Below are 14,829 nucleotides of genomic sequence, written 5' to 3' on the forward strand. Positions count from 1 at the left end.
TTTTCTCTTCAGGACTGCCGTAGGTACTTTATAGACCGTGTACTGTGAGAAACAGTGGCTGTGCTGATACCTTTGCAGAGTTGTGGCTTCCAGCTCATTGGGAACTTGGCAGTGAATCTCTGCAAGTGGTTTTGCTGCTTGTGTTAGGTAATTTTGCTGCCTTTTCGCACTTCATCTTCTTCACTCCACCTACTGTCTGGTACTCCTGTTGCCACAGATATTTAACATGCATAATGCAATCTGTGACCAGAGCCACTTGGAAAGTTCCTTGTTTTCAGTAACAAAATGCCAGTGTCTCATGTAGCTTTTGTAGTAAATATTGCAGTTAATTACTTTTAGTGGATTTTGCCACTCTATGATGAGCAGCTGTTTGGGACAGACTGCAGCTATGCAAATGTGCACTCACTGGTTTAGTAAAGCCAGAGTAATGTGTGACTCCTGTCATGTCTGCTGCCTCCTTTGACAGAATATTTACTCTGACCAGCTTAATTCTTTCTACTTTTTGCTTTCTGAAGGAAAGCAGTGAAATTATTTGAAGTGGCATACAAATAAATTTTCATTTCTGTAAATTAAACCACAAGTGATTATAAGACAGAGAGGCTGCTAGTGACTCAAGCTGTTTCTTTTGATTTCTTTTTAATTATTATTTTATTTTAACAAAGACACCTGCACAAAGCACTGCACTTAAAATTGTTCATTTGAACCAAACAGCCCCCATTCAATCTCCTGGCAATTAGAGGAAACATGAACCCCCTCAATGCAATTTTGCTTTCTTAAGTGAGCAAATGCAAAGTGTACTGTGTCAGTATGGCCAAATTGAACCTCACTGCATCTTCTGGTTACTCTGAACTATGCACAGGCAAAAACCTTTCTCTTCTTTGCAGACGTCCACATGCTTTTGGGAAAAGTGTCTTCCCAGCAGGGCCTGGTAATTGGCTGTGAGTTTCCAGGAGTCAGTAAAAGCAGGTGGATTGGGCTGATCTCTTGTATGAACCCATCAGTTTTTGACAGAGGGGCTTAAATGTTAAAAAAAAATGGGATCCTAGCACGTATGAAGAACATTGTTGTCTCATCCCTTTGCCTTTTAATGGAGATTGCTCCCTCTAATATATCTGAACATATCGATTTCTCTTTTGAGTCAATGATAAAATGTGTTTCTGCAGCTTTGCTTTTCATTAGGCTGCATTTGTAACTGGTGCCAATAAATCATGATCCTGAGTTAAATGGGAACAGTGATCTTTTACCCCTGGTGTTCCCACCGGGGCTGTTGGTCTCTTACATCCAGCAGGATCAGCCCATGGCCAGAGATGCTCCCTGAAAGCACTGCTGTACTTGGGAGGTCTGTGCCAAGTGGTTTAGGAGCTACAGAGATCCTGGCAAACCTTCCTAGTGTTTGCTGGAGCTACCAAGCCAGCACTTGGAATTTTAAACTGTGAGCTCCGAGACTTGAGGGATTCAGTGAATAGTAGTTCTGTTACGTATAGGACTGAAGCCTTTCTGGGGAAGGTGATAAGACAGCCCTGACCTGATAAGGGCAGCTCAGAGTTTTAATACAAAAAGGAAATGACAGACTGTGCAAATGGGATCTGGTGTTTTATTCCATGGAAATCTAAGAGAATTGTTCAGTGAAAGTGGTTTGATGCCTTCTGCTAAATGAGTTAGTTGCTTGAAAGAAAATGAGCTGACTCATTGGGTCACACCAGGAGCCTTTTTATTGTGCTGGCTGGCTGGGTGAATTCTGTTTTCATGTGGTCTTCACTGTGTATCTTCTGATTTCCTTTGTCTGAAGTGGAAATTTTTGGCTGAAATAATGATCTGTGGTCCAACCTTTGCAAAGGGCTATGTATCTTTCTATATTGCATCTCATCAAACAGGCCTTCAGAGGCACAATTACCAGATTAGGACTGGAAAACCATGTCAGGCTGCTTATTCAGATCAACAAGTTTGGTTTTTAGCTTTGCTTCTCAGGGAGGTGACAGAGCAGAGCTGTCTGTGTTCCAGGTTGCCTTGGATCCTCTTTTCTGGGGAACTGGACCACAGCCATTGGAGAGCTTTCATTTTTCAGTAAAAATATTTTAAATAAAATCAGGATTTAGTGCACATTACAGCACCTCTGCTAGGACAGAAAATGGGAACAACAGGTTTCCACTACTTCCTTTCCTCTAATTCCAGGTACTATTCAGCTGGCTGAGTCTTCTGATACAATCTTAGTACTGTTGTGAATATAGCAGCATATCACATGGTGGGTAAATCTCTTTTCTTATCAATAAATAAAGCAGTTCATTTCTAGCATATTATTGCAATGACAGCACTAACAATAAAACCTGAAGAGCAGTTACACTTTGGCACAATTGAAAGATAAATCTAGGATAATCCTTATCACTAGTACCAGAAGCGACTCTCATTTTTTCTGCTTCTCTCCATTGCAATGAACTGCATTTTAACACTGACCCCTTGCTAGTTATGTTCTCTGATGCTAAAGAATCATGCCTTTCCTGCACCTCCCAGAATGCTGGAAGGACTCTTGTTCTTCACCTGGTTGTAAACAACACCCTACTGCAGTCAACTTGAACTAAATAAATACCTGAGAGCCTAAGGAGGCCTTAGACTGCTGAGGCTCCTCATTCTGTGCTCCTGGGTTGTTCTTGCTGGCTTCCATATTGTTCTTTTATGACATTGTATTTGTGGTGGTTGAGGAAATAATGAGTTCTCTGCTGGAAAGTTTAGTAAACACAGGAAAAATTGCATGCAGTGACTGAAGCCTCTGGTAGAGGTTAAGCAGACAGCTCTCAGGTATAATAAATACAGATAATTCTGGCTTGAGAGAGAAACAGACTGTAGAACTGCAATGCCCCTTGTAGCTCAATTTCAATTCAGATCACACAGGCTCAGCAAACCAACCTGCTAATCACCTTGCCTCTGTTCCTGAGCTAGGCAGGAGCACTGCAAGTTCCTGTACAACAACTAAATCCTGAGTGCACCTCCTGCACCAATGCTTCCCATGTTCTCCCTCCACAAGTTGCCTTCTCTTTCCTCTGAGCCTTTCTGGTGGGCAAAGCCAGCAGTCCCATGTATGAAGATGGGATTGATCTACCTGTGCACCAGGCATGACCCTGAATTCTCAGATTTGGTCATATCAATATCTGGTATGGCCACCACAGAAAACAGGGGGAAAAATAATAAAAGCAGTAGAGCCTTTCTGTATTTGTGACTTTTCCTCTTTTTTTCCCAATCCCAAATTACTGGTATCCTTATTGCTTTTATGTTGTAAGTCACCTCAAGTCCTTACCAGGTTCCCAGCTACCTAGTGTACAACTCTTCATCCACTCACATTTACTGCCTTATTTCCTCAACTTCTGTCTGAGGTACAATCATTTCTGTTCATCTGGTGGACCTGTGTTCTTGCTTCCCTCTTTTGCCCCTTTCATCACATTGGTCTCCACTTTCCACAGGAAGTGTAAGCCTCACCTTGTCCTTGGAATCATGGCCTCTTTGTCGCATTTCATGACTGCAGAAGAACATTAGTTTGCTCCAGGCATTTAAATAGAGAAAAAGATGTATTTGATTCCCTCCACATAAGTGTAATTTGAATGAGAGCAGCCTCAGACCACGGAGGGACTACAGAGAGCAGGTTGTTGTGCAAAGGTCACTGTGTGGAGGCTTTAATGAAACAGAGTTTCATGGAGCACATAATGACAAATGAAGGCAGGACCTTGAGATCTCAAGAGGAGACAAGACTATTCTAATTCCTCTAATTCCTCTAATGCAGAAGCAACAACGTCCTTAATATAGAAAGCCAGCAAGATTAAGAGACACTGCTTACTGCTCCCAGGCATTAGCTGTGCCTGCAGTGACCTGCCCTCCCGTTAGCACGAGGCTGGCTGTGCACCTTGTGCCTCATGCTGCTGCGTGTGGCTAAAAGGAAATGCCTGTGGCTGGAGCAGCTGAAGGTGGCCTGTGCTGTCTCCTGTGCAGGAGGGCAGAGGAACAAGCCCCAAACCTCACCTCCTGCCAGCACTTCTCTGACAAGGCAGTGACCAGCAGGAATACAGAGATTGGCTGGAGCAGCACCTGGAAGGGAAGGGTGCAGCAGGGCAAAATCACCTAACTTGGTTCAGTGGTATCATAGGGAGCAGTTGCCTACCAGAAACCTGTTCAGTTGTGTTCCCACTGCTCCTGCAGGAATGAAAGAAAAACAGAGCAATGTTTTCATCCTGTGCCCAAATGTCAACTATTAGAGGCCAGCACTGGTAGCCAAGGGAACAGTCCTCCCACAGGAAAATAAGAAAAGCACAGCTGAGCAGCATATCGAGAGGACAGAACACAAAAGGCTCACCAATCCTGAGAACATTTGGGTTATGTTATGGGGTTAGAGTTGTTTCTTTTCATTTTTTTTTTTTTTTATTTTTTTTTTTTCTTAAATAGAGATGTCTGGTTCTGGTCTTTTATCCATTCAGAGCACTCAGACTGCCTTCAATCCAAAGTGCTGGGGTACTCTTCAGCTTTTAATGGGTTCTCCAAAGTCTTCAAACAGCTATTGCAATCCCATCAAGTAAATGCACAGCTGGGTCTGAGCTCAAAAACTTTCTCAGTTTCCAAAATTCAGATACATGTATGTGAGGTGTGTCTGTGTGTGTGCACCTACCCACTGGTTCAGCCCTGGCTACAGATGGGAAATGAAGAACTCCATGAGGAAAATCTGCATTTCTGTCCCAGCCCTTGCCTCTGCCCGCAGGGGTTTTAAGCCTGGCCTGTATTTAATAAATGTCCATCAACACCCACTCTATGCCATAGAGTCATATTGCTGCCTAGGGTTTCACTCTGTATGGATTGCAGGGTTAATTAACAGGAGAAATATTGAATTGTGAAAGATTTCTGTTTCAGGTTGTCCAGACACCTTGCAGATACCTGAGGAATAATTTTATCTGATTTGGGATTCTGTTCCAGAGAATACCTGATCTGAATATGCCATCATCTGTATCTGGTTCCTTCATTAAATTAGGATTGAGATGATTTCCTTTAGGAACATGTATAGCTGGAAAAAATGATAATCTGTTTATCTCCAAAGATAAACAAGGTAGTCCAGCATCTCTAAGGAGTCCTCCCAGGCTCCCTGTTGCACAGAGTATAAATGTAGCTCTTGCTGCACTCTGGAGACATCAGGGGAAAAAGCAGTTTGATATGACCCTTTCCTGACATCAAGAGATGCTTCAATGGCCAAATTAAATTCCTTGTCCTTTTGGTTTACTGCCTGAGCAATGAGAAAAAATAGAATTCACTTCAAATTAATTAATCATATGATCTCATTTTGTATAAGGACAAGTAGGTTCTAGCTAGAAATAGTTCCTCTCCTATGCAATTTATTCCTGATCATTTCTGTTGTGAAGTTGCCCTTCTTTTCAGACTCTTCCATTTCAAAAGATCCTGTTTAACTTCACCAGCTCTGCTATGAGCTGTCTTCTTGGAGTGATTGGGCCAAGCTGAATTACACTCCAGCAAGCCCCCTAAAGCAATCACATAGCTCCCAGGTGGGGGAAGCTGATGCTTCATGTGCTGCAGGAAGTGCATGGAGTCCCTTTGGTTTTAACTGTATTCACAGCTGAGCAGGATTGCACATAGCAGGTTCTAACAAGAAACAACGTTTATGTTTGTCACTTATTAGTTCAAGCCTCCAAGCACAGACAGTTCTCGATCAATTCCCCTCCACACATTTCATCTGGTCCATTTGTGGTGGCAGGACAAAAGCAGAGAAATAGCCCATAATCCCATGTTGCACAAGGGCCTTCCTAAACAAAAATTTTCAAGCATTAAGCTTCAATGTGCAAGTGTGCATCTGTTTCCCAGCCTCACAATATCTCTGGTTCAGCCTAGTGAACGGGAACTGAATTAGAAAGCTTTATTCTTTCACACTTTAAACATCGGGAGATGTTACTTTCTTTCTGTCACCCTCTGTCCCCAGCAACATTAATGTGTTTCAAAAACACCAAGCAAGGCGTGCACAGCAGTGTGAGCAGCAGGCTCCTGAGTACCAGGTGTCCTGGCTCACCTCTGGATGCCATTTTCCCAGGTTGTGTGCATGATGCTGAAATTGCACCCTGCCAAATGACCTTACCTTTGGCTCTCCAGAATGCAACATTTCAACTGGAGCTTCAAAGAAATACGACTTTTCCACAGTTTGGCTCAAAGCTCTCATTGATGATTGTGTAATGTATGTGCCTCTGGGATGACAGCAAGAATTCTGGATCAGTACTAAAAAAGGCAGGGGGGAAAACAGTCTCTGAAATCAAGTGGAGGTTACTTATTTATTCAAATCATAGAACAAAACCCTTCATTGAAATTGTTCCCCAAAGACTACAATGGGGAAAATAGTATATATACAGTATTTCCAGGGCTCTAGTGTATAAATATGGCCTTAGGCTGCAACTTGTAATTGTACAATATCTAAAGTAAAATCATCCTTCATTTGAAAGGACTGAAAACTTTAAATTCTTACCTAAAGGGTACAGGTACTGCATAAGAAAATACTCTTTGACCATAGGCTTTAGTTTGACACATATCAGGATGGCATTAGATTAGGAAAGAAAGGTCATAGAGAATTAGAACCAGCCACTAGAGATCATCTATCTCCTGTCATTTATAGAACTATATTAGCTAGCTGTTGACTTGTGTTGCAGTTTAAACCATCAGTGGATAGCATTGTCACTATGGTGTGATAGTGTGATCTGGAAATGTCCATTCCCTGCTGTGGGAGCAATGAACAGAACACTCAGCAAACATCACTCGGGCACTTCATGCTGCAGTACACAGAAAACAGAATTTATCAAGCCAGGTACACTGCAGAGATGTTTTGGTTAAGTGTTAAAGGGTGTGGGAGGTTTTTACTGTTTGCTGTAACAAAACTTTTATGCTGCTTTCTCCTGCAGACACCTTCACTTGTATTGAATTTGTTCACATATTCTGTGGCTTTTGTGACCATGTCAGTCCCTGGCATCTTCTGGTATCAACCCCTGGTTTCTGAGGAACATATAAAACTCAAAAGCCCAACAGAAAAAAATATAGAATAAGCTCAGGATTTCAAAAATGTCTAAAGTTTTTTTACTTCAAATTATATATAATCTCTCTGAGGGCCCCTGTCTGTTCATGAATACCACAGCATGTGAGCTGCCAGTCTGAGGCAAGTTTGGGTCCCTGACAGCTGATGTCACTCATTCTATCTCACCCTCCCTGACAGATATTTTATATTGCCTTTGTGTCAGCTACAGAACAAATAAGTAAAACAATGCTGTGGAGAAAACATTTCACTTAAAAAGGCACAGAAAATAACTTCTTTGAAGGGCTGCTTGCAGCCTTGACAATGTCACAGCTTCTTATTTTCTCTTCAGTCGTTATTGATAACATTTGTGCTGAGGTGGCTATCACATCTCTCTGGAATTATACTCCATAAATATTATCAGAATAGCATCCAAAGGCCAGTTTCCCATCTTGGTGTTTCTTGGCTTGTAAAGAATTGATAAATCCTTGCCTTGCTAAAGATCATGTGGAGAATAATCAGTTTGGGCCCCTACTGACATTGTGTGTCCTGCAATGAGTCAGTGGCTTATCCTCCTGTTCTGAACTATAGACATAATCCAGGTTTCCTTCTCAGGAGTTTGCAGAAAAGGTTGTTGCAAAGCAACAAGAGTTTCCTGGGCAGGAAGCACTATAGGAACATGGCGTGCTTCCAGTGGCAGGAGAGCTGGAAGGAAACCAGCCCACTTCTTTTCAGTGTTCTTGGTGAAAATGAAGTGTTCACCAGGCTATTATGTGTCAAAAAAGGACTGTCAGAATAAGGAACTTCTAACATTAATTCAGGTTAGTCTCATCTTCAAGATGGAAAATTGTATCACAGTCAAACAATTAATATTTTTCTTTAATGGCTTTCTTGCCCCAGCTCTGTATGAAATGGCTCTCTGAAATGAGCTGGAAAGGAGTTGGTGAAGTGCACTAGAATCCTGTGGGTGACTCCTGTATAAACATGCAGGGTTTTCATCTTCTTTCTTTCTTCTTTTTTACCAGTTGCTAAGAAAATCTCTCCAGTGTACTTTTAAAGCACTGTACCTCAGTTTTGCATAGACAGAATGAGAACTTACAGAGAACTCCCACCACACTCGTGAATTTGAGCACATGAATGCATTGCAATTATGCTGTTCACTAATCTCCATCTGAAATCACCACTCCAAAGTGGCCTAAATTTTATAATTCCATAGCACACAAATGTCTGACTAGTTGATTAGGGTAAAAAGATTACAAAAATATTTTTAAAAACATTACAAAACCATGTTAGTTATTACAAACAAGACTGCAAAAAATGAAGTGTGTCTATAAGAAGTATAAAACACATTTGGAACAAATATAGCAATGGCAATTTGTAACTAATGTTAAGAGTAGAAGGCAATAACAACAAATAAGAAATATGTGACATAGCCTAAAATTAGTGTAATTACTGGTTATTGTGCTCACTTCAAGTATGGATACTGAAAAATGAAAGCACTGGGAGGCTACAGATCTGGCAAAGGAAATCAGACAACAAAAATTGGGCACAGAATCGATCCTTGTAGTCTTAAGATTCTTGGGGAAATCAGTTTTGTGTAGATTCTGCACTGTATTGTTGATACAGTGTCTGGAAAATTAGAGCAGGGTACCAGGGTTTAGGACTGAAATATGTGCTAGGGACTTTGGGCAACCCTGACTCTTAGTCTGTGGGTCTCTGGATCAGGGGTGTCATTATGGGTGCACACAAATGCTCTAATGTCAGGATCTGAATGGAACCCCTGGGTGTCACCCCAGCACAGATTACTGCAATAATGATACAACAGGATTTGTTGCTTATTTTCTGACCTATTTCTTGCTGTGCCATGACTCCTTTTCCTTCCTCTCTCTTCTTGCTCCACTCCCCACAAAAAAAAGCCAATCCTGAGCAGAACTGTGTTGCTCTGAGGTTTAGTGGAGGAGAGGCTGGGAAGCATGAGGGAAGGAGGAACTCTTCCTTCTCCACCTACCAAAGAAGAACAGTGACTTGAGAGTTCTTCTGTCTCACATGATGAAGTGAAAAATTGCTAACAGAGTGAATTTCTTTCTGTACTGAACAAAAAGTTTGTGCTATAACAAGGAACACTACTATTTTTGGTTTTTGGTGTGACAATGACACAAAATTTCCCAGACCGTCCCCCTGCGTGGGTGTATACAGCCACAAGAACTCCCTTCACACATACATTGCAGAGAGAAGTTGTTACTGGTGGCTGAACAAAAGGTCAGCAAGCTGCACAACAGCTTTTATTACAATATACCACATAAACGGAACCACTAGAACAAGTCTCTTTTTCTACAAAATCATGTGGCTTCTTTACCCAACAGCATCTTTTGTCCAGGATTAATCCAAATGACACTTAATGACACATAATGTGGTACCAGTGCTTAATCTCAGTTCAAAACTAGCCCTCCACTGGTGATCTTCTCATAGCTGCAGGAAGCATCCTGCAGAGAATGCTTTCATCATTTATAGCAATGTATTCACATGTCTAATTAATTAGGGTTATTGCCTTCTGAAGGATATTGCTGCATTATTAATGGAGGTTGGCTGTACACTTAGATCAATGCAAACAAATGGAAGGGAAAGCAGACAGTGGTTTAGGAGCTGTGAAGCTGAGATAAACTCCTTCATTTCTTAGAAAACCCACTGATCCTGAAGAGATCAACAGGTTCTTCCATATTTCTAAGTATTCTGCCAAGATCACATATCTATCGTGCTTTCTTTATGACCTCAGAGGCTTTGAAGAAAGTTTTCTTCCCAGGAGAACATAAAATTTAGCCTTTGTAACATCAGGTAAAAAGAAAGCACAGGAAGATACTGGCATTTTGGTAATGCCCCCATAATACTAGACCAAGATGGTTATAAGCCAAGATTTGCAGGAAAATTTTCAGCTCCTTAAAGATTTTGATTATGTCTCCTGAGAAGAATCTTGAGGTTGAGAATAGATTGCTATTCATATAGTCTATTCAATTCTACAGACTGCATTAACCACATATAATTTGTAATACACTGCAATGTGGCTGGCTGACCTTTTTTTTGGACGCTTTGTCACTTTGGAGGGAAGAGTCATATAGGTGAGGACCTTAGCTATCTAAATGCATCTGTTACAGCATCATCAGTATCTGTGTAAAAAAGATATTGCTGTGCCCAGAGCAGGCAGCAAACTGTTCAGAGACAGCCTGAACAAGAACCTTTCTTAACTTGGGTTTGCCTTTTCAACCAGTGGTGCAAAATTGGATGACACTTCATAAACCTATCTTACACACTTCACAGCTTTTATGAAAATGGTTTGCTTTACAGTATTTAAGCTCTGCAAGTCTGTGAATTCTCAAGAGCTCTGAAAAAACCTCCCCACAACATGCACTTTATATGTGGCTTTAATTATCCACAGTTCTCTGGTGGATGTTTGCTTGTTTGCCGTGTTGATTGGAAGTTCCTGGGAGGACCACTGACAGTCATTAGTCCTGCTGGAAGAAAATTGCTCTGCTGCTTGGGCTGAGGATCTGAACAAGGCACTCTGTGGCAGTGAGCATTACAGAGCTTAAAATATCACCCAATTCTCCAGTGCCTTGACCCACCTGTAATTGCCTACTCCAGAACACATGGATTCCAAACTGTTTTATTACTAGTGTTACACTCCACAGAGGTAGCATTTACTTACTTTTCCCAAGTGAAACAAATGCCCAGAATAGTACCTAGCAAAAATCAGGCAAAGAGTGTTCCTCTAAGAGCTTTACCCTTTTGAACTGCCAAAAAATAGTAACTGTTAACAGAAAAATTACTCTGATTTTGCCACCACTATTTGTTTTTTTTCCAGGCTGCTGAATACCAGAGCCACACCAGTGTGCAATAATGTTTTCATACACTGCCATCTGTTGTTACAGGGTGCCTGTGTCACCACTGTGCTGTGCTGTGCTGCTTTGGGTTTCTGTTCCAGCAGCAAACATCCTACCCAAGAACGCTGTTAAATTGGAGAACTGCTTTAATTCATACATGCAGTGAGATTCCAACAACTCTGCTTTCACGTGTGGCCACAGCCAAAGTAATGTTGCTTTTAATCCCTCTTCACTTATTTCAATAGTGAAGTTTGTATCTTTATTTAATCTAGGGGATTGAGGTTCTGAGTAGTAAATATACAGCAAAACACACCACAAACTTCATATATATTTACACACACTAAAATTACAAAGTATTCTGTCAGCTCATGAGTACATTTACAAACAGTGTCCTGCTTATTTAAACAGCTGTTTCAGAATCTGTATGTTTAGCTACAGTTTGTATATATATAGATTATGGATTTGAATCCAAGATCTGATGAGTTAGCACCCTGTTCCCTAAATTTGTATTAGAAAAAATAGAACATAATATCCCAGAAGCTGGCAGGAAGGTAAAACAATTTGTGTGATCAAATGAGGGGCAGTCAAGTATGTTGGGAGAGCAGTCTGAAGCACTCAGGCACATGACAGGCAGATACACAGTCACGAATCAGTTGGCAACTGGAGGAAGTAAGGGAGCTGGGAATTGGCCTAGACCTACAGAATTAGATGAATATCCATGCCTTAGAGCAGCTCACACAGGTGTGCAGCTATCAAAGTTCTGAAAATGCTTGTGAGAAATGGAACAGTTGAGACTGCCCAAACTGGGATTACCTGCAGTTGTGATTTTTGTGTGTGTTAGAACTGGTCAGAGCACAAGCCTGGATATTGAAGTGTTGGACACAAAAGAGATCCTTTGTACTTGAAACCGTGGGGACAAACTCCCAAAAGACCAAAAGTTTTTGGCTTCAAAACTTGTATGTTCTAAAACATAGAAAGGCACAGCAGAGATAGTCACTTGTTGTATAAACAAAAATATAATTTTATTTGTATATCCAAATACAGGATATTTATTTAAATGAAAACTTTACATTCACAATTTAAATAACAAGTTCACTTGCTATTAAAAAACCAGACTTAATATCTGCAACTGCCAGTTTTACTCCCCAAATGTTAGAGAACTTGCAGCTTCTTTCTGTTCTTTATGCAGCTGTTTTGCCCTGTTTTTCAGCTCCTCTGCCTTAGCATCATCCTTCTCAACGCCATCCCCCAGTTTGTACATGCGGCTGGCATTGGCACAAGCCCACACGTGCCCCAGCTCACAGCCTTTCAGCGAGTACTTCAAGGCATGGCTCATGTCCTTGGGGACCCCAGGTGCTCCCTGCAGGTATATTGCACTCAGGTTGAAGCAGCTTGGAGCAAAATTGCCATCACAGGCTTTTGTGTAATAATCTCTAGCGACAACAGGGTCAGGCTGATCATTGTTGGCTCTCCCATCCTGGGCCAGCAGCCCGGCGCTGTGACACGCATTTGCTGACTTCTTCCCGCCTTTCTCACATGATTTCACAAAAGATTTGTAGGCAGCTTTCAAATCCGGGTTGAGTCCACCTGTCAGCCAAGAACCAAAACATTAGTGGGAGGACATGTTAAAACAAATGGGAGCTTTCTGTTTTGCAGTAGTCAACATCTAGGACTTCAGAGACATTACTGTTGTCTCACTGAGAAACATTTTGCTAATGTCTTTGACTTTGAAAACTCTCCTCCACTCACGAGTAATCACAACAGTGCCAGTAACCAAAAAATAATCCAGACCCACAAAACTCTCTTTCCACTAATACATCTATGGATTTAATACCTTACACTAAGCAAATATTATTTTCCCAGTATACCTACACCAAGACTGTTGCTAGTTTTGAACTATGGTAAAAATATTGTTCTTTATTAGTACTGTCATTTGGAAGATCTCTGGCTAATTTAACTGCTATCCATTACTGTGCCAGCAAATACATTTTGACCAAACTTGGAGACTACTTAGGTATGCATGTCACTAGTCTGAGATTCTTTCTTACTTTATTTCACTGAGAAGAAGAAATGTTATTAACTGAATATGCAGCAACACTGAGCACTGGCTGTACTTACCTGTTAAACTGATGTGATTATAAAAAAATAATACACAGTTAACATACAGCTGATTTTTCAGAAGGAAGCAATTTTAGATTTTCCATCCTCCCCCAACTTTTACGAGGTGACCATGAAAGGGGCGGGACAAGTAGCTGCTAGTTCAAGGTCAGGAGGACAGGCAGATGTGAGGGTGGCCAGGTTTCGGGACAGGTTGTCCAGGGAGGTGGTGGAGTCACAACCAGAACCCCTCTGCCCACCTTTGCCGAGGGCCTGGTAGGCCCCCAGTTTGTAGCAGCTCTCGCTGTGCCCGTGCACCTCGCAGTTGTCGTGCAGCACCCGCGCCGCCGCCACGAAGTCCTTCCTCACGGCGTCCAGGTAATCGGCGAAGCGCTGGCAGCCTGCACGGCACGGGACAGGGCCTGAGCCTCCCGCCGGCCCCGCGGCGGCGGGCGGGGGGCGGCGGCGCGGCCTTACCGTCCGGGTCCTTCTCCTTGAAGCACTGGTAGCTGTACTCCACGTGCAGGTTCTCCAAGTACGCCCGCACCTCCTCCTCGTCCGCGAAGTTGATGAAGCCGGCCATGGCCGCGCCGGGTCACGCCGCGATGGCTGCGGGGCCGCCCCTTCCCCGCCCCTTCCCGCCAGCTCCGGCCGCCCGCACCGGGCCCTGCCTCGGCCGCTCCGACCGCCCCTTCCCCGCCCTCGCCTGCAGCCGCTCCTCCGGACACTCCCCCGCCTCTTCCCCAGCCTCTCTTCGCGCACCTTCCCTTACACGCCTCTCGTTACGGCTCCTCCCATGCACTGCTCAGCGGCACGGCTCCATCCCGGGGGCACCGGGAGCTCTGACGGTTCAGCAGTTTTACGCGGTAACGCACTGTTAGAATTTTACTTTCAGAGTTTTGCCCCACCGGATGCGTATTCCCGAGGTCCGATTCAGCACAACCCATAAACCGAGACATGACAGTACATTAACTGCGCTCTGCATGGCCTAGGAGCAGGGCTGCTTTCTCCATTCCTCTCTGCCTCCTGCACGCCTTTGTCTGGATTAACAACTCAATAATTTCCGAATCCGTTTTAGAACAGGGGTGCTCCTGGGAGAGACTGCTCCCAGCTCCTTTCTGTGGTACCACAAAAGCTCTCACAGGCGTTTTTTGAAGTGCTGGAACCTGAACTGAGCAGGCAGTGCCAGGGGCACTGGGAACACCCAGAGACTGGTAAGCACTTAACACACAACGAACCCTGGTTCTCCGATGATCTCAGAATCACAGAATGGTTTGGATGGGAAGGGACCTTAAATATCATCTTGTTCCATCCCCCTGCCATGGACAGGGACACCTTCCACTAGTACAGGTTGCTCAAAGCCCCATCCAGCCTGGCCTTGAACAGTTCCAGGGATGGGCACTCACAACTTTATGGATTAATGTAATCTAAATGTGATAATAGAATACTTGTAGAAAACATGGCACAGTATCCAAGTCCAGCAGTTCTGAGCACAAACAGAATTTTCCGTAAAGTAGCACATTAGAAATCTGTGTGTTTAATTGCTTAAAATTAATCTGAGTTTGAGTTAAAATAAATTTCAAATACAATTTGCAATATTTGGAAATGCTTTGCCCCAAATTATTTCAGTAGGATAACACCAGCTTGTTGAGTTTTTGGAATAAATAAATGCAGTTAAATCCTGTGCAGGGTCTCCCATAAGAAGAAGCTTTATACTTTATTAAGGGCTAGAGCTAATTGTGACCAGCCATCACCAGCTGGACTGGCAGCAAACCCTTACAGGTGCATAGTTGAAACACCAGTTACAGCTTCTGAAGTATTTCCTTA

General features: G+C 42.8%; 1 protein-coding gene across 1 annotated transcript; it reads right to left on the reverse strand.

Moving 5' to 3' along the window:
- Positions 1–11,902: 11,902 nt before the first annotated feature.
- On the reverse strand, positions 11,903–13,648 carry COA7 (cytochrome c oxidase assembly factor 7). Its single transcript, XM_086842175.1, has 3 exons — positions 13,480–13,648; positions 13,263–13,403; positions 11,903–12,492 (listed from the first exon to the last, which is right to left on the reverse strand). The coding sequence occupies exons 1-3, from the start codon at positions 13,583–13,585 to the stop codon at positions 12,044–12,046; spliced, it is 696 nt and encodes a 231-aa protein (XP_086698301.1). The 5' UTR covers positions 13,586–13,648; the 3' UTR covers positions 11,903–12,043.
- Between the last annotated feature and the right edge of the window lie 1,181 nt (positions 13,649–14,829).

The sequence above is a fragment of the Cyanistes caeruleus genome, chromosome 9 (assembly GCF_971803275.1).
Source record: "Cyanistes caeruleus chromosome 9, bCyaCae1.hap1.1, whole genome shotgun sequence".
Classification (NCBI taxonomy): Eukaryota; Metazoa; Chordata; class Aves; order Passeriformes; family Paridae; genus Cyanistes; species Cyanistes caeruleus.